This window comes from Balaenoptera musculus, chromosome 11 (assembly GCF_009873245.2).
Source record: "Balaenoptera musculus isolate JJ_BM4_2016_0621 chromosome 11, mBalMus1.pri.v3, whole genome shotgun sequence".
NCBI lineage: Eukaryota > Metazoa > Chordata > Mammalia > Artiodactyla > Balaenopteridae > Balaenoptera > Balaenoptera musculus.
The window spans coordinates 37,288,531-37,311,596 of record NC_045795.1 but is presented as its reverse complement, the minus strand read 5'-3'; the positions used below and the strand labels follow the sequence as shown (position 1 = coordinate 37,311,596).

General features: G+C 42.6%; 1 protein-coding gene across 2 annotated transcripts in view; it reads left to right on the top strand.

The window, feature by feature from the left end:
- Positions 1–998: 998 nt before the first annotated feature.
- Positions 999–23,066, top strand: part of RNF8 (ring finger protein 8) — a 38,462-nt gene continuing 16,394 nt past the window's right edge. The window contains exons 1-3 of one of the 2 annotated variants that reach the window (XM_036870134.1): positions 999–1,302; positions 7,180–7,308; positions 20,536–21,276. In XM_036870134.1, the coding sequence (XP_036726029.1) occupies positions 1,192–1,302; positions 7,180–7,308; positions 20,536–21,276 (981 nt within the window). In that variant the 5' untranslated portion in view covers positions 999–1,191. The remainder of the gene's footprint in view (positions 1,303–7,179; positions 7,309–20,535; positions 21,277–23,066) is intronic. The other variant, XM_036870135.1, reaches the window with a different exon arrangement.

Below are 23,066 nucleotides of genomic sequence, written 5' to 3'. Positions count from 1 at the left end.
GTCTTCGTTGCTGCGCGCGGGCTTTCTCTAGTTGCAGCGAGCAGGGGCTACTCTTCATTGTGGTGCGCAGGCTTCTCATTGAGGTGGCTTCTCTTGTTGCGGAGCACGGGCTCTAGGTGCGCGGGATTCAGTAGTTGTGGCACGAGGGCTCTAGAGAGCAGGCTCAGTAGTTGTGGTGCACAGGTTTAGTTGTTCCACGGCATGTGGGATCTTCCCAGACCAGGGCTGGAACCCGTGTCCCCTGCATTGGCAGGCGGATTCTTAACCACTGCACCACCAGGGAAGCCCTATTTATTTATTTTTAATTCACTAGAGTTGATGTACAATATTATGTGCCGGTGTATACCACAATCCAGTTTTAGAACATTTCTATCACCTCCGAAAATTCCCTCAAGTCCATTGCGTTCAACCTCCTGGCTTCCACACCTAGCAGCAGGTAACTGTGCTTTCTGCCTGGATAGATTTGCCTAGTACAGTCTAAGTTTTTTTTTTTTTTAATATATATATATATTTTGGCCACGCCTTACGGCTTTCGGCTTGCTGGATCTTAGTTCCCCCACCAGGGATGGAATCCTGCGCAGGCAACAAAAGCGCAGAGTCCGACCCACTGGACAGCCAGGGAATTCTTTTTTTTTTAATAATTTTTTTTCAGTCTGAGTTTTTAAAAATGCGGTAGTAAAAGAAGATCGGGCAAAAGAGGTGCTGTTTAGAAACAGGTTTAACAGATTTTAAATTTATCACAAGTTAAAAGTTGTTTAAAAGTTGGTTATAATTTTAAATAACATGGAAATCGTTACAAAGCAAAATTTTTAAAAAGAGAGAGGAAAAGCGAGAAGAGGCTCCAGTGTGGGGAGGCTAGAACTGGGGTGGGGGCGCTATAAAGGGTGAGAAAGGTGTGTCGGGAGCATGAGGGCACGTCAGGCAACAAGTGCCGGCCCTCGGGCTAAACCGCCCTCACCTGGTTTCCAGGGTCCCAAGCGCCCTTCTCTCGCGCAGGCGCAGTGGCTCCGGCGTGCCGGCCTTGGGCGGGCTCGGGGCGGAGCCCAGGCGAGCTTTCGCCTCGATCGCGAACACCCAGCGATTGCTTCTGTCTGTAGTGTAGGTATGGCTCCCGCGAGGGAACCGAGAGGCGGCGGGAACTCGGGTCGGGGTCTCGCTCTGTGCTGACCGCGACCCAGGGCCGAGTGGGCTATGGGGGATCCTGGCTCCCTGGTCACGGAAGGCCGCGCTGGTGACCGGAGCTGGTGCTTGCGGCGGGTGGGGATGAACGCCGAGTGGCTGCTGCTGGAGGATGGAAACGAGGTGAGGGGGAGGGGTCTTCCTAAGGTGAGGGAAGGGAGTTGGAGGAGGCACGGGCCGGAGGGAGGGCCGGAGGGAGGCCCGGCGTCCCGGCGGGCGGGATGAATGGAAAAGTGGAGGTGGGAGAGGAAGAGAAGAGAGCGGTGAAGGGTGGGCCCTGGGGGGAGGGAACGGAGAGAGGGGTCTGGTGCGAGCGGTTGTGGGGGTCTGAGGTGGGCGGTGTCCGGGGGAAGTATGATCGCGTGGGAGAAAAGATGGCCCCGTGGAGAGCGGCCTAGGCCCGAGGGGCGAGCTGGGGCCGGTGTCTGGGTTGCGGGAAGGAGCCTGGTAGAGTGGCAGAGCCAGAGGTGGGCGTAGAGGATGTGAGGACTGCTGGGGTTTCGCGGGGGAAGGAGGCGACTGTGTTGATGGGTTGGGGGGCTGGGACAGCCCCTATTGGGGTCGCACCCGGAGCGCCCGCCTGCGCCCTGCCGGGGCGGCGGAACTGGGAGGCGGAGCTGCCCCAACTTCCGAGAGTCACGGAACCGTCCGGGGTCTTGGGGGGGAACCTCGGAGGACTGCTGAGAGCGTGAACTTTCTCAAGTTTATTTTGAAAAAGATTGCGAGTTCGAGGTCGTGTCCCTTAAAATACTCAGACTTTTACGTAAAAATGCCCTTTTCCTTTCCAACTCTTGAGGAAAATTGGCGCTTTGGTGTGGGCCACAATTATCCTGCGAGTCTCGGTACTGCCGACTGGCACCCCCTTAGATGGGTTGAGGTAGGGCTTAAGAAATACAAGAATTCTCTCCAGAAGCTGCTTATGATGTCCTCTAATGCGGTTATAAATACAAAGAAAAAAATTTAAAGAGGACAGGTGAGGTACGGTTTCAGTTGGAGGCCGCTAGGACTGGGGAGGTTGTTCTAGAGAGGGTGATGGGAGAGAGAGGAGAGAGAGAGAGTGCAGTCAGCTTGGGAAGGAGGGCTAGATCTGGGACCAGCTTGTGGTGATTGGGAACCGTTTTGGTTTTGGAAATGATTTGTGTGAAGGATAAAGAAGTCTTTTGGGGCTTCCCTGGTGGCGCAGTGGTTGAGAGTCTGCCTGCCAATGCAGGGGACACGGGTTCGGGCCCTGGTGTGGGAAGATCCCACATGCCGCGGAGCAACTGGGCCCGTGAGCCACAACTACTGAGCTTGCGCGTCTGGAGCCTGTGCTCCGCAACAAGAGAGGCCGCGATAGTGAGAGGCCCGCGCACAGCGATGAAGAGTGGCCCCCGCTTGCCGCAACTAGAGAAAGCCCTCGCGCAGAAACGAAGACCCAACACAGCCAAAAATAAATAAATTAATTAAAAAAAAAAGAAGTCCTTTGATAATTTTGTATGTTTAACTAGATTTTTCCTGTAAATTACATAGTCTCAATTCAGTCTCCCAGGTATTTACTGAGTACTTGCATTGTTTGCTGTAGTATGAGAGGGACAAATAATAATGACTTTTGCTCTCAAAGAGTTTATTGCTTGAACGGGGAAAGAGGATTTTATGCAATGAAGCAGTTTGAGAACATCCAGGCAGACTGTATGATCAAGTGCCAAGATGTGGTTTATTTAGTACTATCCTAAGAACAGTCAGAGGAGGAATTCAGGTCCAGCCTTAAATGTTGCTAGATTTGGGGATTATAAAGGATTACTTGTATGCTGTGAATTGAAGAACACGAGGAAGATACCTCTGCCCCCAGTCTCTCTTCTATCCACGTTATCAGTGCCTAAAAGTCCATATTAGGCATTCATTCTTTCAGCTCGAGCATTGGCCTTCCCTGCACGACCCTTTCCAAAAGCATATACCTTTAGGAAGTTTAACAAATGAAGATACTAATACCTGAATAATAGTAACTATACCTTATTTTGTATAGGACTGGGCTTTCACATACATCACTTAATCTGAGCCTTGCACATATACCACACTCACACACAACCCTGTAAGGAATTTAGTGGTTATGTTAATTGTTCTTTAAGATTCAGTTGTGGTGGATTAATTCATTACTTCTGAATAGCTTGGTAGCACTGAGAGTCTTGGGGAGGGGGCAGGCAGAAAGAGTTAAAGCCCCTGCAGCAAGGACAGGAGGACTATAAAGTACTCCTACACATACTTTAAACTATCAGATAATTTTGTGTGAGACCACCGCTATGAGGGGAGAGCCATACAAGCCAGAGTGAATGGTGAAGATATAGCAAGAAGACTGGCTTGCCTTGGGACCTATGTGGAGGAGAGGCCGCCCAGGCCTGGCTGTCTGCAAGGTCGGACCTTAGGAAGTAGTTGGAGCATAGCCTGCAGTGTGTATGGACAGAGGCCGGAGTCAAAGCCAAGAGATGAAGTCTTGCTTGTATTGTAATGGTCCCCAAACCATAGCACGGGCCCGTGTGCACAAGATTTTAGGAGGTGTGCTGATATTACTTAGTTATAATGAGAGTAAAGTCAGTTTCTTGCCTTCCCAGTACCCCTCACGTTCTCAGCTACGATAATAAAACAAGGTTCCTCTCATTTCCTTGAAGGGAATACTGTAGTAAATTGTCTGCCTGAATGGGTGTCTTTAAAATTCTTAAACCAATCCAGAGAGTTTGGTAGAAAAACAAATTAGATAGAGATTTATTGCAAGTTAGCTAGTTCCCAGGCCCTATAAGTATTTAGGCCTTTGGGGGAAATCATAGTATCTTCATTTTTCTCTTTTCTTCTCCTGTATTTGGTTTTCATGAAGCTCTTTGCCCTCAGAGGGTTGGAAAAAGGTAAAGGATGGTCCTAGAGGAGTTGTTGGTCATTTGGGAAACAGTAGGAGTCATGCCTAGGAGGAAAGCATTAGCGAAGGTGGGTAAGGACAAGATGAACTTGTAGACCAATACTGTCAGTAAGCACAAAGGCTTGCAAAACTGTTGTAAATGGAAACAACCCCCAGCAACGAATTGGCAGTTTGTTGGCACTCAGTTCCCATGGGAAATTTAGTTTCATGTTATGCATGGTGCTGGGATATTCAGATAAGCTCATGCAGACTCTAACCATGGTGTGGATGAATTATCAATATATCAAGGTAAATTCTAGGACCAGACAGTGAAGGGAAAGACAAAAAAGAGTGTTTCCTTCCTTTCCTGGATTCAGAGTTCATAGGAGGTGATTTCAGAGAAAGGCGCTCATCTCCCTTTTTTGTATTACTTTCTCCAGGCTACCCATAATGGCAATCTGACTGTCTCCCCTCAGGTATTAAAATGGAATATTTAATACTTTTCTTTATTAGAAATAAAGCTACCTAAATGGAAATTCTTACTGAATATGGATGACAGATAAATCCTTAAACATTCCATTTTTAAAGGGTATATGTATTAATTCAGAGGCACTTCTATAATTAATGGAATTTCTGCCAAACTGTCAAAGCATTGAAAAACTTCAGTTTCAGGGTTTTGGTGGAGGTGATCACCACAACATTTTAGAGGGGAACAAGTCAGATTGTAAGGTTCCTGGCTGCTGCTCCATAGTTTCCAGTGGTAATAACCCATTTTCCAACTTCTGACCTAAAAAAATGCCCATCTCCTGGAATCTGGGAGGACTCATAAGCAAGATCTCTTTATTGTCCCATTTATTCACAGATATTTACTGAGCAGAAAGAGGCTCTGAGGAGTACAGAGTACTGTGGTACACAAGACAGATAAGGTCCCTGCTCATGAAATTTAAATTCTAAATATAAATTTAGAAAAGTAAATACAAGTAGACAAAGATAAATGAAACAAGCAAGATAATTTTGGATGTGGTAAGTGCATGCTAATAATGTGAAGGAATGCAATGGCCGGGGAGGGATCAAGCAGCAACTTTAGATCAGGTAATCAAGGTAGGCCTCTGAGGAGCTGAAACTTGAAAGATAAGGAGCCCATGCAAATGTCTGAGAGAAGGATGTTCTAATCAGAGGGGACAGGTGAAAATACCCTCAGGTAGTGTTTCTGACCATAATGTGAGATAACACTAAAGAGGTAGAAGGGGTTAGGACATTGAGGGCCTTAAAGGCTGTGGAAGGAAGTTTGGATTATTAGAGAATTTTAAGAAGGGAAAAGATCTGGTTTAAAGTTTTTACATTACCACCCCAGCTACTGTGTGAAGAATGGGGGCTGGCACAGGAGCAAAAACAGCATAACTGGAGGAAACAGTGCTGTTTGGATTAAGGTAGTGGCCACTGAGAGAGAGAGAAGTGAATAGATTAGGGCATATTTGAATTACAGCCAGTAGATTTTGCTGATGATTTGAATGTGGGGATGAGGGATGTAGAGTGAATCAAAGATGGCTTCTGGGTTTGGGGCTAAGCAGTAGGTTGGGTGGTAGTGTCAGTTACTGAGATGAGAGTTTGTGGGGAGGAATAGACTGGGACAAAGCGTCATGGTGGTCTTTGAGGGACTCAGGAGGACAGGCATGATTTTGAAAGAATTTAACAGGAACAAAAAGTGCAGCTTTTAGAAAACCACAGACTATTTGGCTTAATGTTCCCAGGTTAGGTTGGGGTATGGGTCATTAAAGAGGTGGCGTGTGCGCCAAGAAGAATAAGCAGGGAATTCTACGATCTGGATCCCAGAAGAATTTTATTTCCTTCCTTGACAGGGTTATTATGAACTTGACTGGTCTGTCAGGAAAGTATGATAGATGTGAACTGGGACTTCTTTGCAACCTTTTCCAGAGGCTCTCATGCTGTCCTTGTGGATAGGATGGAAAACAAGGACTTTTCCATCTTTTGGTTGAATTATAACTGGTTGAAGGTGTTCCTAGATTGTGTGGTGGAATGTTTACTAGGCTTTCCTGAGAGCTTTGCCTTTGGTTACAACCTGTTCTAATCTTTTTATCTATCTTGAATGAAGGTACAGAGGGCATCATATCAATTTGGTGGGTGACTCCAAGCTGGAAGGGATATTGAGTATGTCTGATGGCAGATGAAAAATTCAGAAAGGTCTTGACAAGCTCATGATAGGCTGAACTAACAAGATGAAATTTAATAGGAGTCAATGTAAGGTCCTGCACTTGAATCCAGATTTACCAACTAGTCAAGTATAGGACAGAAGAGACATGACTTAGCATAAAAATTCTTAGGGGAGGGTTAGACCAAGAAATTTAATCATTCCTAAGCCTAAGGATACGTTGGCAGTATGATAGATCTGCTGTGAAAGCTAACGTAATTTATATGCTCCAGTGATAATATCTAGAACTGGGAAAGTGATACTTGCATCCGACTATGTAATAAAAATTAGGTGTATTTTTCTTAATGTGGCATCCAGGAATAAAAATAAACCAGGAGTCTCTTCACAGACCTATTAGGATGGCAAAAAGACTCAAACCTATGCTGTGGAGTTACGTTGAAGTAACTGGGAACATAGGGCCAAGAAAAGGGAAGATTCAGTAGACACTTTATAGTTGTCATGTGAAGGGGGATTGGAGATTTTCTGGTGGTGCCAGGGCACAGCCTGGGCCAGTGGATGGAATTTATAGGAAGAAAGATGCCAAGTCAGAGCCATTAAAAAATTGGAAGGACTGTCTTATGTAGAAGCTATAGTTCTTGGCAGTGTTTAAGACTAGTTGATGGGGTTGTGTAGGAAGAATTCCTCCATCCCATGAGTGGCTGAACCAGGTGACCTTTCAGAGTCCTACCAACCCTGACATTCCATGATTAATGTTCAGCTGTCTCTTGTCACAACTTTCTACCTTTTTCTAGCCAGTGGGTCCCATGGCAGCTGAAGGAGGAGATGGCCAGTGAGCTGTTTGGGTTTCATGGGAGTCTGGTTTCATAAGTCAGGACTTGTGGATACTGCTGATTGACAAGATTGTAAAGGACCTCTCTTTTCAGTATGGTGGCTGATTGTGTCTCTTACATTGTCGTTGTCTTCCTAGGTGACTGTAGGGCGAGGATTTGGTGTCACATACCAGTTGATATCAAAAATCTGCCCTCTGATGATTTCCCGAAACCACTGTATTTTGAAGCAGAATGCCGAGGGCCAATGGACAATTATGGACAACAAGGTACAGTAATCCACAGACGCCTAGTTACTTTTATTGAATTTTTGTTTATTTTTAAGTTAGGGTTCCTCGCCCCCTCAGAGGTAATACATGGTACAAAATTAAAAGATTCAAAATTAAAAGAAGATATCTTCTCCCCTAGCTACCCACTTGTCTTTCCCAGAGACAACTACTTCTCTGTGTTGCCAGAGATTAGATTATGCCAAAATAAATTCTAATGACTAGAAGTTAGTTACTTTGTAGGGAACACTTGAATTGGGGCAATAGGTCCTATTCCAGAAATTTTCACGACCCATACCCCAACCTAACCTGGTCTCTTGTGAGTTGGAGGTCCAGCGATCTTGGGAATCTGACAAAGATTTTGGAGTACAACTGTGATTCAGGACATGGGGAGGGGGAGGAACTGAGCTGACTGCACTTAGCTCCTTTTCTTTCCCACTTCTTTTCATCAGAGCAAACCCCTCCTCTCACGTTTCACCTGTTTCATATATTAGTGCTCTAAGGAAGATTTCCTTTGAATAAAGGGGTTTTTTTTTTGCTTGAAACAAATTTGAAAACCACAGATCAAATGTGAATACTAAGGGAGGTGAAATAGTGTATAAAGCCCAGCAATTAGGAAGTACCTAAAGTGCAGATATACAAGCACCTGCGAATACAGTGAAAATACAGAGTGTGAAGTGAGAGAAATTCTGATGTCAACAGTTAAGGATTAGGAAGTGTGAAGAGTCTTTGGACACCATTTTGCACTGCTCTGGTTGAAAGGATTTTAAAGATACCTGTTAGAAGGAAGGGTATTAAAATGATTCTGAGACCAATTCCAACGGGTGTGGGGACATCCCCCCACCCATCTGTCAACCCGAGATAGCATCAGATTCCACCGGTAAAGGGCTCAGTCCCACAAGACCACCCTCCACTTCAGATGCCAGTCACAACCCCAGGTTAACATCTGTGCTTCTGACCAACTGGCTATAGGTTGGAAGTTCCAAGGACCCTGTCCTTGAACTTCAGGTGCCAGTTGCCAAGTCCAGGTTTTCACCTGTACTTCTGGCTGACTGGCTATAAATCAGAGGTCCCCATTGCCGCCTCCCACGTTGGATTTCATTAATTAGCTTCAGAGTGATTCACAATTCAGGAATACATTTACTTAGATTTACCAGATTATTATAAAAGGATATGGTCTGGGATACAGGTGAACATCCAAATGAAAGAGACGCATAGGGCAAGGTATACGGGGGGGGGGGGGCATGGAGCGTCCATGCCCTGCCCCTCTCCGAGCACCTCCAGGTGTTCACCAACCAGGAAGCTCTCCAAACCCCATCCTTTTGGGTTTCTATGGAGGCTTCATTACATTTGTGTAATTGATTGAATCATTAGCCAGTGGTGATCAACCACTAGCCCCTCTCCCTTCCCAGGGGGTTGAGGGGTGAGACTGAAAGTTCCAACTCTCCAATCACAGGATTGGTTCCCCTGGCACCCAGCCCTCATAGGTGACCCTGGTGCATTCCAAAAGTCACCTCATTAACATAACAAAAGATACCTTGATCTCTTACCACTTAGGAAATTTCAAGGGTTTTAGAAGCTCTGTGCTAGAAATGGGGGTGAATACCAAATATATATTTCTTATTATAATTCATAGTATCACAGGTATTCTGTAGGCCTGCCCAGCAGCCTCATTTTGCATGCATAAACCTGCTAGGTTTAAGCTGTTGGAGAAAGTACCTTCCTGCACTAGGATTAAGTTGAGTTGGCATGGTGTTGAAAGAGAGCATAAATGCTAAGTAAATTGGTTCAGCACTCTTGGCAAGGCACTGTGAGCAAAATATAAATTGGCACTGAAAAGGGGACCTTAGAGATGATCTGTTTTAACCCCTTCTGTGCACAGTTGAGTCTGAACAAACCTTGCTGCTTGGGACAGTTCAACTTCTGGTCTCCCAGCAGCTAGAGCAGTGGTTCTCAGCCCTGTTTCCAATTTTGCCCATACATGGGATACTTTTAAAAAATACTGGAGATAGCACATTAAAATTAAGAATTTCCATTCATCAAAAGATATCATTAAGAGAGTGAAAGCAAGCTCAGAGTGGAAGATACTTGCTACACATATAATCAGTGAAGGGCTTATACTCGGATGTATATAGAACTCCAAATCAATGAGAAAAAAGAAAGATAACCCAGTATTAAAAATGGGCAGGGGCTTCCCTGGTGGCGCAGTGGTTAAGAATTGTCCCCTGCCAATGCAGGGGACATGGGTTTGAGCTCTGGTCCGGGAAGATCCCACATGCCGCGGAGCAACTAATTCCGTGCGCCACAACTGCTGAGCCTGCTCTCTAGAGCCTGCGAGCCACAACTACTGAAGCCCACGTGCCTAGAGCTCGTGCTCCACAACAAGAGAAGTCACCGCAATGAGAAGCCTGCGCACTGCAATGAAGAGTAGCCCCCACTCTCCGCAACTCGAGAGAGCCCACGCACAGCAACGAAGACCCAATGCAGCCAAAAATAAATAAACTAAAATAGATAAATTAAAAAAAAATAAAAATGGGCAAGAGCCAGGCACTTCACATAAGATTCTTTCCAAATGTTCAGTAGCCATGAAACATTGTTCAACTTCATTAATGATCAAATTATTTATTTGATCAATAAATAATACAAATACAAATTATTTATTTATTTTTGGCTGCATTGGGTCTTCATTACTGCGCACGGGCTTTCTCTAGTTGCGGTGAGCGTTGCGGTGCGTGGGCTTCTGATTGTGGTGGCTTCTCTTGTTGCGGAGCACGGGCTCTGGGCGCACTGTCTTCAGTAGTTGTGGCACGTGGGCTCAGTGGTTGTGGCTCGCGGGCTCTAGAGCACAGGCTCAGTAGTTGTGGCACAGGGGCTTAGTTGATCCGCAGCATGTGGAATCTTCCCGGACCAGGGCTCGAACCCGTGTCCCCTGGATTGGCAGGCAGATTCTCAACCACTGCGCCACCAGGGAAGTCCCTGGGAAATACAAATTAAAAGCATGATGGAATACCACAGCACACCTTGTAGTCAGAGAGTAACTATAATTAAATTTTGATGATGCCAGACATTAGCACGGGTATGGAGCAAGTAGTCTTTTGGTAGAAGTGTAAATTGGTACAACTATTTTGGAAAATTATTTGGCATTATTTATTAAAGTTGTGTATGTATGTATGTGTATATACATACATACATACACACATACAGTATTTTCACTCCTAGGGAAACAACCCAAATGTCTTTCAACAGTAGAATGGATAAACGGTGGGATATTCTTAACAATGAAACACTATGCTGTAATGAATATGAATGAATTACTACTATATCCAACAACATGGATAAATCTCGCAAACATAATATTGAGTGAAAGAAAACAGACACAAAAAAATACTTTTTTTTTTTTTTGGCTGTGCCACGTGGCATGTGGGATCTTAGTTCCCCAGCTGGGGATCAAACCCACGCCCCTTGCAGTGGAAGTGCGGATTCTTAACCGCTGGACTGGCAGGAAAGTCTCAAGAATACATATTATTTGATGCCATTTGTATAATGTTCAGAATGAGGCAAAACTAATGTGTGATGTTAAGCCAGGCTAGTAGTCACTTTATGGGGTGAGGGGCAGGTGCTTAGTGGCTAGAAGGAGGCACAGGATGTTTCTGGGATGCTGATAATGTGGGGGTTTTTTGTTTTTTTTTTTTAAACCTTGTGATAGTTACACTGAGTGTTCATTTTGTGATATTCACCTAGTTGTGCATTTATGATTTGTATGTTTTTATGTTTGTATGTTATGCTTTAGTAAAGAATTTTTTAAAATATTGACTGATACACCTATTAGAATTGCTAAAATAAAACACTACCAAGTGCTGGTGAGCATGCAGAGTAACTGGAACTCTTAAACATTGCAAGTGAGAAAACAAAATAGTACTGCCACTTTGAAAAACAGTTTGGCAGTTTCTTACAGTTAAACATACACTTACCCAGCAATTCTATTTTTAGGTATTTACCCCAAATTAATGGAAACTTATGTTCTCACAGAAACTTGTACCTGAATGTTTATAGTGGCTTTATTCATAATCACCAAAAACTGGAAGAAAACAACTAGGGAACAGAGAAACAAGCTGATATACCCATACCCTGGAGTACTACTTAGCAATAAAAATACCAAGCTACTGTAATGCAACCAAGTGGACACATCTCAGAGCCATCATGCTAAGCGAAAGAAGCCAAACTCAAAAGGGTACATACTGTGTCTGATTCCATTTATACGACATTATGGAAAAGGCAGACCTTTGTAGGGTAGAGACCAGATGAGTAGCTGCCTGGATATGGGTGAAGGGTTGACTGCAAAGGGGCCCTGTGTCTTGATATGACTATACACAGTGTTTGTGTCTAAACCTGGCTTTAAAAATTCTGATGCCTAGTTCCCATCTCTGACCAATTAATTCTAAGGATGAGACTAAGTCTAAGGACTAAGACTAAGTCTAATAGCAGGCACTGCTATTTGTTCTAAACGTTTCCAGGTGATTTCACTCTACAGTTAGGGCTGAGAACCACTGAGCTACATAAGTCATCTAGAGAACTGCAAGGAAACATTGGCTTTTGGCTTTGGGTTTCCACTGTTCTCAACAACCGATTAAAAATGCTGTACAGAGATTAAGCATTAATTGAAGTAATTAGTATTTAAGGGGGTGAGGGTTATTCCACCTTTTCCTCATTGATGACTGAGACATTGGGCAGGCTTTTCTTTGGTTATCACTTTGCTGCTGCTGACATTGTTCAGACTGGTGATTATGAAAACCAGCATCAAGAAAGTACTGAACAGAGTTTGATTTATTTAAACCATTGTATTTGAAATCATATCCTGGGCAGTACTTGACTGTTCCTGTATAGCCATGGTATTTTCACCTTTTCTACAGTCACTGTGTGAACAGAACCAATTTGGGCCTTTGGTCCAAATTATACTGCTAGGTGTCACCAAAGAGTGATTAATGGGTAAACAGAGGCATCCAAGGATAAAATGTGATGGAAAAATTTTGAGAGCTTATTTTTCAGACCTAAAGGGCTCTGAAGGAAGGCAGGTTAATACAGAGGATCTAGTGGAGGGCTGCCATATGTCTCAAGAGTTTGCCCCAGCTTTTTAGGGAATCCTTGTTCTCTCTCGTCTTGGGCTGCTTCTAAACCTTCTTTATTTACTTAACATTATCTTTGCCTTTGAGTTTTTCTTAAATGTCTGTATCTTGACATTAGGTGGCCTCCTGTGTCATATTACTTTCCCTGAGACTGTTTTCCTATGTATATTTTAAAATTGACTCTTCTGGTCTCCATCCCCCTCCTTTGTTAATTCCTCATGTGTTGTTACAGAAGTCTGCAGAACCGATCACTTCCTATAATTTCTCAGGCTGAATATGAATGGAAAGTTTAGGAGCAGGTTGACAGATAAGCCAGGTTAGGCCTAAGGCCTTGAGGTAAAAGCCAGTCTTTCTGTGTGTTTCTTTGCTCGTCTTTCTCTCCCTCTCCCTGCTTGAGCCAAATAATATAGAACCAGAAACTAGGGCCTAATACCAAACCAGAGCTGAGATCCAGTCTCTACTCCCCTGGATCCTCTGTGCCTTGTGGTCCAGCCCCCTGTCCTTCATATTTGGGTTGACCAGGTATTTTTTCTTCGTGAAAGTAGGTAGCTATTTTTACCAACATAAACATAAGCCTTAGTCCCTGTTCAGATGTGAACTTCATCTCTGTCCTGTCCCCCAAAGTTAAGTCCTTGATATGGGTTAAAATGCCCACTTGTCTCTTAAAACTTTAAATGCTGCATTTGCTTCAGGTCTGTTTTAGGATCTATCATCCCCATTTAGCATCTCTTAGCTAACCCAGCTCTACATGATATTCCTTTGCATTTATAGGCTGTGCTATGTAATCCCACATTTGTTTAAATATGCCCTTGTGTTTTGCTTTCCATGGTCAGCTGCTAAAAGATGTTTTCATATCTTCTGCTTTTGTACTCAGTATATTTACTTTGCAAGATGCTGAGCACAGAGTTGAGGTGATTGTTGATAAATCAGCTGAGCCAGAACAAAATAATGGTAGTGAACACTTATATATACACTTATATAATGCTTACCATGTGCCAGGTACTTTTCTAAGTACAGTACATATTTTACCTCATTAAATCCACACAAACACCATGAGGGAGAGACTATTATTATCTTCCATTTTATAGATGTGGCAGCTGGGGCATAGAGAGGTTAAGAAACTTGCCTAAGTCACACAGCTGTTAAGTAATGGAGCCAAATTACAAACCCAGGCAGTCTGACTTCAGGTTCATGCTCTTAATCCCCACACTGTGATACAATTTAAACCACAAAAGTAAATATCGAGCATTTGTTCTATGTGTTTAGTGTTTAAGTGTTTGTGTGCTAAGTGTTTTACATGTATTACCTCAGTCATTCCTCACAGGAGCAGTATGAGATAGGAACTGTACTATTTTACAGACAAAACTGAGGTACAGAGAGGTTAAGTAAATTGGTGAAGGCCATGCAACTAATAAGCTGAGTCCAGAGCTCCAGCTCTTAACCACGTGTTCTGTTGCCCATGGACCTCTGGTGCTGTTATTTGGATCAGATCCCACCTGCGATTTGACCCCAGTACAAGGTATTGGTACTTTCTTTTTTGGTTTATGTGTACTGGGAAGTGTTTTTTCATTCACCAGTGTGTTCAGGGGCCACACACATCCAGAGACAGTGCCTGCATGACTTTCTTGGCCAAGCATACCTTCGGAACCTCATCATTAGATGCTACTTCCTTCACTCTTAGCAGTTTTTCCAGTCTTGGGCCATTGCCCCCAGTTTACATCAATAGGAGCTATTCGATTTCAGTTTCTTTTAATGCTACTGCATTTATCTGAGTAATTCATCCACAATAACAAGGTGATTCCTGCCTGTTACACAGGCACTTCTCTGGAGAGATGAACATCATATAGGTAAAAAGCCAAAGTGCTGTTTGAAGAATGCTGTTTCTAAGGATGGCAGTTTATGAACCTTTCTTTTCTATTTGTTCTCAAGGGTTTTCTTTCTTTCTTTTTAATAGATCTTTATTGGAGTATAATTGCTTCACAATACTGTGTTAGTTTCTGTTGCACAACAAAGCGAATCAGCCATATGCATACACTTGTCCCCATGTCCCCTCCCTCTTGAGCCTCCCTCCCATCCTCCCTATCCCTCCCCTCTAGATCACCGCAAAGCACCAAGCCAATCTCCCTATGCTGCTATGCTGCTGCTTTCCACCAGCCGACTGTTCTACATTCGGTAGTGTATATATGTCAATGCTACTCTCACTTTGCTCCAGCTTCACCCTCATACCCCATGTCCTCAAGTCCATTCTCTATGTCTACCTCTTTATTCCTGCCCTGCAACTAGGTTTATTAGTACCATTCTTTTTTTTTTTTTAGATTCCATTCATAGCGTTAGCATACAGTATTTGTTTTTCTCTTTCTGACTTACTTCACTCTGTATGACAGACTGAGGTCCATCCACCTCACTAAAAGTAAGTCAATTTAGTTTCTTTTTATAGCTGAGTAGTATTCCATTGTATATATGTGCCACATCTTCTTTATCCATTCATCTGTCGATGGACATTTAGGTTGGTTCCATGTCCTGTCTATTGTAAATAGTGCTGCAGTGAACATTGTGGTACATGTCTCTTTTTGAATTATGGTTTTCTCAGGGTGTATACCCAGTAGTGGGATTACTGGGTCATATGGTAGTTCTATATATAGTTTTTTAAGGAATCTCCATACTGTTTTCCATAGTGGTTGTATCAATTTACATTCCCACAAGCAGTGCAGGAGGGTTCCCTTTTCGCCGCACCGTTTCCAGCATTTATTGTTTGTAGATTTTTTGATAATGGCCATTATGACTGGTGTGAGGTGATACCTCATTGTAGTTTTGATTTGCATTTCTCTAATAATTAGTGATGTTGAACATCTTTTCGTGTGCCTCTTGGCCATCTGTATGTCTTCCTTGGTGAAATGTCTATTTAGGTCTTCTGCCCATTTTTTAACTGAATTTTTTTTTTTTTTTTGATATTGAGCTCCATGAGCTGTTTGTATATTTTGGAGATTAATCCTTTGTCTGTTGTTTCATTTGCAAATATTTTCTCCCATTCTGAGGGTTGTCTTTTTGTCTTGTTTATGGTTTCCTTTGCTGTGCCAAAGCTTTTAAGTTTCATTAGTTCCCATTTGTTTATTTTTGTTTTTATTTCTGTTACTCTAGGAGGTGGGTCAAAAAAGATCTTGCTGTGGTTTATATCAAAGAGTGTTTTTCCTATGTTTTCGTCTAAGAGTTTTATAGTGTCTGGTCTTACATTTAAATCTTTAATCCATTTGGAGTTTATTTTTCTGTATGGTGTTAGGTAGTGTTCTAATTTCATTCTTTTACATGTAGCTGTCCAGTTTTCCCAGCACCACTTATTGAAGAGGCTGTCTTTTCTCCATTGTATATTCTTGCCTCCTTTGTCGTAAATTAGGTGCCCATATGTGCGTGGGTTTATCTCTGGGCATTCTATCCTGTACCATTGATCTGTATTTCTGTTTTTGTGCCAGTACCAGACTGTCTTGGTTACTGTAGCTTTGTGGTATAGTTTGAAGTCAGGGAGCCTGATTCCTCCAGCTCCGTTTTTCTTTCTCAAGATTGCCTATTCAGGGTATTTTGTGTTTCCATACGAATTGTAAAATTTTTTGTTCTGATTCTGTGAAGAATGCCATTGGTAGTTTGGTAGGGATTGAATCTGTAGATTGCTTTGGGTAGTACAGTCATTTTCACAATATTGATTCTTCCAATCCAAGAACATGGTATATTTCTCCATCTGTTTATGTCATCTTTGATTTCTTTCATCAGTGTTTTATAGTTTTCTGAATACAAGTCTTTCACCTCCTTAGGCAGGTTTACTCCTAAGTATTTTATTCTTTTTGTTGCAATGGTAAATGGGAGTGTTTCCTTAATTTCTCTTTGTGATTTTTTGTTGTCGGTGTGTAGGAATGCCAGAGATTTCTGTGCATTAATTTTGTATCCTGCAACCTAACCAAATTCATTGATTAGTTCTAGTAGTTTTCTGGTGGCATCTTTAGGATTTTCTATGTATAGTATCATGTCATCAGCAAACAGTTGAGTTTTACTTCTTCTTTTCCAATTTTTATTCCTTTTATTTCTTTTTCTTCTCTGATTGCTGTGGCTAGGACTTCCAAAACTATGTTGAATAAGAGTGGGGAGAGTGGACATCCTTGTCTTGTTCCTGATCTTGGTGGAAATGCTTTCAGTTTTTCACCTTTGAGTATGATGCTTGCTGTGGTTTTGTCATATATGGTCTTTATTATGTTGAGGTAGGTTCCCTCTGTGCCTATTTTCTGGAGAGTTTTTATCATGAATGGGTGTTGAATTTTGTCAAAAGCTTTTTCTGCATCTATTGAGATGATCATTTGGTTTTTATTCCTTAATTTTTTAATGTGGTATATCCCATTGATTTGCGTATATTGAAGAATCCTTGCATCCTGGGATAAATCCCACTTGATCATGGTGTATGATCCTTTTAATGTGCTTTTGGATTCTGTTTGCTAGTATTTTGTTCAGGATTTTTGCATCTATGTTCATCAGTGATGTTGGTCTATAATTTCCTTTTTTTGTGATATCTTTTTCTGGTTTTGGTATCAGGGTGATGGTGGCTTCATAGAATGAATTTGGGAGTGTTTCTCCCTCTGCAATTTTTTGGAAGAGTTTGAGAAGGATCTGTGTTGGCTCTTCTCTAAATGTTTGATAGAATTCGCCTGTGAAGCCATCTGGTCCTGGACTTTTGTTTTTTGGAAGATTTTAAATTATGGCTTCAATTTTATTACTTGAGATAGGTCTGTTTATATTTTCTAATTCTTCCTGGTTCAGTCTTGGAACATTGTACCTTTCCAAGAATTTGTCCATTTCTTTGTGGTTGTCCATTTTATTGGCATATAGTTGTTTGTAGTAGTTTCTTACAATCCTTTGTATTTCTGCAATGTCAGTTGTGATTTCTCCTTTTTCATTTCTAATTTTGTTGATTTGCATCCTCTCCTTTTTTTTCTTGATGAGTCTGGCTAAGGGTTTATCAATTTTGTTTATCTTCTCAAAGAACCAGCTTTTAGTTTTATTGATATTTGCTATTGTTTTCTTTGTTTCTATTTCATTTATTTCCGCTCTGATCTTTATGATTTCTTTCCTTTTACTGACTTTGGGTTTTCTTTGTTCTTCTTTCTCTAGTTGTTTTAACTGTAGGGTTAGGTTGTTTATTTGAGATTTTTCTTGTTTCTTGAGGTGAGATTGAATTGCTATAAGCTTCCCTCTTACAACTGCTTTTGCTGCGTCCCATAGGTTTTGAGTCATCGTGTTTTCATTGTCATTTGTTTCTATGTATTTTTAAATCTCTTCTTTGATTTCTTCAGTGATCTCTTGGTTATTTAGTAGCACACTGTTTAGCCTCCAGGTATTTGTGTTTTTTACAGTTTTTTTTCCTGTAATTGGTTTCCAGTCTCCATAGTGTTGTGGTCAGAAAAGGTGCTTGATACGATTTCAATTTTCTTAAATTTTCTGTGGCTTGATTTGTGACCCAAGATGTGATCTATCCTGGATAATGTTCTGTATGCACTTGAGAAGAAAGTGTATTCTGCCACTTTTGGGTGGAATGTTCTATAAATATCAATTAAATCTATCTGGTCTGTTGTGTCATTTAAAGCTTGTGTTTCCTTATTTATTTTCTGTTTGGATGATCTGTCCATTGGTGTAAGTGGGGTGTTAAAGTCCCCTACTATTATTGTGTTACTGTCGACTTCTCCTTTCCTGGTCGTTAGCATTTGCCTTATGTATTGAGGTGCTCCTATGTTGGGCGCGTAAACATTTATAATTGTTACATCTTCTTCTTGGATTGATCCTTTGATCATTATATAGTGTCCCTCCTTATCTCTTGTAACAGTCTTTATTTTAAAGTCTATTTTATCTGATACAAGTATTGCTACTCCAGCTTTCTTTTGATTTCCATTTGCATGGAATATCTTTTTCCATCCCTTCACTTTCAGTCTGTATGTATCCCTAGGTCTGAAGTGGGTCTCTCGTAGACAGCATATATATGGGTCTTGTTTTTGTATCCATTCAGCCAGTCTGTGTCTTTTAGTTGGGGTATTTAATCCATTTACTTTCAAGGTTATTATCGATATGTATGTTCCTATTACCATTTTCTCAATTGTTTTGGGTTTGTTTTTGTGGGTCTTTTTCTTCTCTTGTTTCCAGCTTAGAGAGGTTTCTTTAGCATTTGTTGTAAAGCTGGTTTGGTGGTGCTGAATGCTCTTAGCTTTTGCTTGTCTGAAAAACTTTTGACTTCTCCATCGAATCTGAATGAGATCCTTGCTGGGTAGAATAATCTTGGTTGTAGGTTTTTCTCTTTCATCACTTTAAGTATATCCTGCCACTCTCTTCTGGCCTGCAGAGTTTCCACTGAAAAATCAGCTGATAACCTTATGGGGATTCCTTTGTATGTTATTTTTTGTTTTTCCTTTGCTGCTTTTAATATTTTTTCTTTGAATTTAATTTTTGTTAGTTTGATTAATGTGTGTCTTGGTGTGTTTTTCCTAGCATTTATCCTGTATGGGACTCTCCGTGCTTCCTGGACTTGGGTGACTATTTCCTTTCCCATGTTAGGGCAGTTTTAAACTATAATCTCTTCAAATATTTTCTCAGACCCTTTCTTTTTCTCTTCTTCTTCTGGGACCCCTATAATTTGAATGTTGGTGCATTCAGTGTTGTCCCAGAAGTCTCTGAGATTGTCTTCAATTCTTTTCATTCGTTTTTCTTTATTCTGCTTCTCAGCAGTTATTTCCACTATTTTGTCTTCCACCTCACTTATTCGTTCTTCTGCCTCAGTTATTCTGTTATTGATTCCTTCTAGTGTATTTTTCATTTCAATTATTGTGTTGTTCATCTCTGTTTGTTTGTTCTTTAGCTCTTCTAGGTCTTTGTTAAACATTTCTTATATTTTCTCAGTCTGTGCCTCCATTCTATTTCCAAGATTCTGGATCATCTTTACTATCATTACTCTGAATTCTTTTTCAGGTAGATTGCCTATTTCCTCTTCATTTACTTGGTCTTGTAGATTTTTACCTTGCTCCTTCATCTGTGACGTATTTTTTTGCCGTCTCTCTTTTTTCTTTTTTATGTTTGGGATTGTGTTCCTGTCTTACTGGTTGTTTGGCCTGAGGTTTCCAACACCGGAGTTTGTAGGCTACTGGGCAGAGCTGGGTCTTGGTGCTAAGATGGTGAACTCCGTGAGACCTCACTCTGATGAATATTCCCTGGGGTCTGAGGTTCTCTGTTAGTCCAGTAGTTCGGACTCGGAGCTCCCACCACAGGAGCTTCAGCCCAACCCCGGGCTCGTGAACCAAGATCCCACAAGCCACGTGGGGCAGAAACAAAAAGAACAGTAACAAAGTAAAAAATAAAAATTAGACTAGGAAACTAACAGATATGTTAGAAAGAATATAAAAATAAAAATACAGATGAATCAACAACTGGAAGGTACATCACAATAGGAAAAAAGAGGAAGAGGGAAAAGAAAAGAAAAAGGGGTGGGGGGAAGGCCTTGGCTGTGGAAGTCGGGGCCTAAGCAAGGGTGAGGTTTGGGTGGTGGGGTGGGCCAATGCTCAGGACCACAGGGCTGGAAAAGGCCCTGGGGGCTGTGGGGGGTGGGGCTTAGGCTCAAGGAACAGAAGGGGCCCAGGTGTGCCCCCCACCCCTGGTCTCAGAGGGCAGGGGACCTCACCTGGGAGCCCAGCAGGCTTCCTGGGCTCGAGTGGGAGGGGCAGTCACCCTCCCCACCTCTCCTGCTCCTTCTGGAGGGCCCCTCCTGCCTGCCTCTCCTGATCTCCCCGGCCTCAGGGGCGCCAATCCTATCTGGCCTCCATTTCTCCTCCCTGCTCAGTCCCCCTATGTCCTACTGGTTCACTTTGGGGTTCCTCCCATCTCCCTAGGCATCAGAGTCCCCCACCAGTGGTGGCAGGTGCCCTCGTTTTGGGGAGACGCTAACTCTGCGTCTTCCCACACCGCCATCTTGACTCCGCCTCCAAGGATTTTCTTTCTGAAAAGACAGAAGGTTTTGCAGCAGCAGGAAAGAAATTCCATTAAGAGGAGGGAAATCATGAAGCTTATTTTGTCTTTCTTTCCCTTTCCCCAGAGTCTGAATGGTGTTTGGCTGAACAGAGAACGTCTAGAACCTTTAAAGGTCTATTCTATCCATAATGGAGATCACATCCAGCTTGGGGTGCCTCTGGAAAATAAGGAGAATGCAGAGTATGAATATGAAGTTACTGAAGAAGACTGGGAGAGGATTTACCCTTGTCTTTCCCCAAAAAGTGACCAGATGATGGTAAAAAATAAGGGCTTGAGAACTAAAAGGAAATTTAGTTTGAATGAATTAGAGGGTTCTGGAGCTGAAGGCCCCTCAAATTTGAAATCCAAAATAAGTAAAGTGTCTTGTGAATCTGGTCAGCCAGTGAAGTCACATGGGAAGGGTGAAGTGGCTAGTCAACCCTCTGAATATTTGGATCCTACTTTGACTTCTCTTCAGCTAAGTGGGAAGACCACAGGGGCTCATGTTTACCCAGGCCCCGCAAAAGTTGTAGAGCTTCATTATAAGAAGCAGAAAACCTCAAATCCTTCAGCATCTCAGAGCAGCTTAGAGCTGTTTAAGGTAACGATGTCCAGGATTCTAAAGCTGAAAACACAGATGCAAGAAAAGCAGGTAGCTGTTCTGAATGTGAAAAAGCAGACCCAAAAAGGGAACTCGAAGAAAATTGTGAAAATGGAGCAGGAACTGCAGGATTTACAGTCCCAGCTGTGTGCAGAGCAGGCCCAACAGCAGGCCAGAGTGGAGCAGCTGGAGAAGACTTTCCAGGAAGAGCAGCAGCATCTCCAGGTACCACACAGGAGGGAAGGACAAGAGTGCCCCTTGGGGTGGGCAGGCCCTTTGTGAGCCTCTGGCCAGAGCTCTCTGTTTCTGGATCAGGGACCAAGTGCTGAGTGCCAGGGACAGGAGAAGTAATGGGAACAGAAAACTTTGAGGTTCAGCATGATGATCAGATCAAGAGCCAGAGTTGAGATGCCAAGATGGGGAAAGGTGACTGGCAGAACCAGCCAAGATATAACAGGATGTAAAGGTGAGGCATCTCAGAACTGAGGTAAATTCAGAGAGAGGTTGGATGAAGGTAAAGATGCCCCCAAATTACAGCACACCCCAGTTAACGCAATAGTTGTCTTCATGAGTAATCTTTCTCTGTTCTGAGGTCAAAGCCAAATTCCTGTACCCAAGGCAGGTGTAGGTCACCTGATTACTCTGCCCTTGATTTACCTGGCAACTTGTTAGCTCTGTAGCTAACCTAGGAAGTGGGAGGCTAGAAAGGCAGAAAATGTTTGTTTCTGACCTGAGTAGCCAGCATGGGAGGGGACAGGTACACCATGACTCAGTTGTTGGGTTGAGTGATAAGCCACCTTCCACAGGGCCTTTAGTAGATAAAATAATGACTGTCTTAGCTGTGTCAAGGTGAGGGCAAATGTGTCTGCATCCCCAAGTCATTTGTTTAGATGACAAGCTCTTGCACAAAGCTTCTAGGCTACGGCTGATCCTGGTTCTGCTCAAAATGTCAGTTCCCATCTGGCAAGAGCCACATGTTTTACTCTCACCTACTTGCTCAGGTAATACTGAATGTCAAGAATTCCCCATTGTTGACTTAGAACTAAGAGGGGCCAATCAGGATTGAAGTGAATAAGCTTTTCTCTTTCATGTACTTTACTCAGGGTAAGAAACAACCAGTTGTGTTGGCTTATTTCTGAACAGTTTGTAGATTTCATTCTGATCTCAGCTATCCCTGTAAACTTCTGGTCTTAGCAAAGGCCATGGATTAAATAGGTCTTTCTAAGGATATACACTGCTTGCTTATGTGTACCTTTTTGCTGCCCTTTTCCAGCCTGGACTAGTTCTTGAAATTAATAGACGGAGGTTTATCTCTACATATTTAGTGTATGACACCTTCACCAGAGCAGAGCTCTCTTTAAAGGCTTATGTGTTCAGGAACAAGAGTTACTGTTAATATTTGTGACTGCTTTCGGCACGCTTCAAGATATAGCTGTGAAATCTTTTTCCTTATCAAAATGGTAAAGAAAGGCAAAAAGGACTGGTTTAGACAATTTCTCCAGGAATGAGAGGGCCATATATAAATCGCTCCTAGTGATGTATATCTAGTCCTTTGTTTATTAGTTGCATTCCCATCTCCCACCAAGCCCTAAGAATTTATCCTCCCCCTACCACTTGCTCAGAAGCTCACTTAACCCTTGCTACTTCACACAGAATTTTTTTTTTTTTGGCTGCACTGCGTGGCTTGTGGGATTTTAGTTCCCCAACCAGGGATTGAACCTGGGCCCTCAGCATTGAGAGCATGGAGTCCTAACAACTGGACTGCCAGGGAATTCCCACACAGGTTTTTTTTTTTTTTTTTTTTTTGCAATATAAGGAATTTATTTAAACAACATTAGTTGCTGGGGGACTGGGAAAACAAGGCTGGAAACTATACAGTCAGGAATGAGACAGACCCAGTCCAAGGAAGATGCTACGCTGTTGTCACTGGGCACAACCATCTCACCTGCAGGGCCAGCAGTGCTAATGCTGGGGTCTCAACACAAGCCTGGAATCACTTCTGCTGCTCCTCTGGA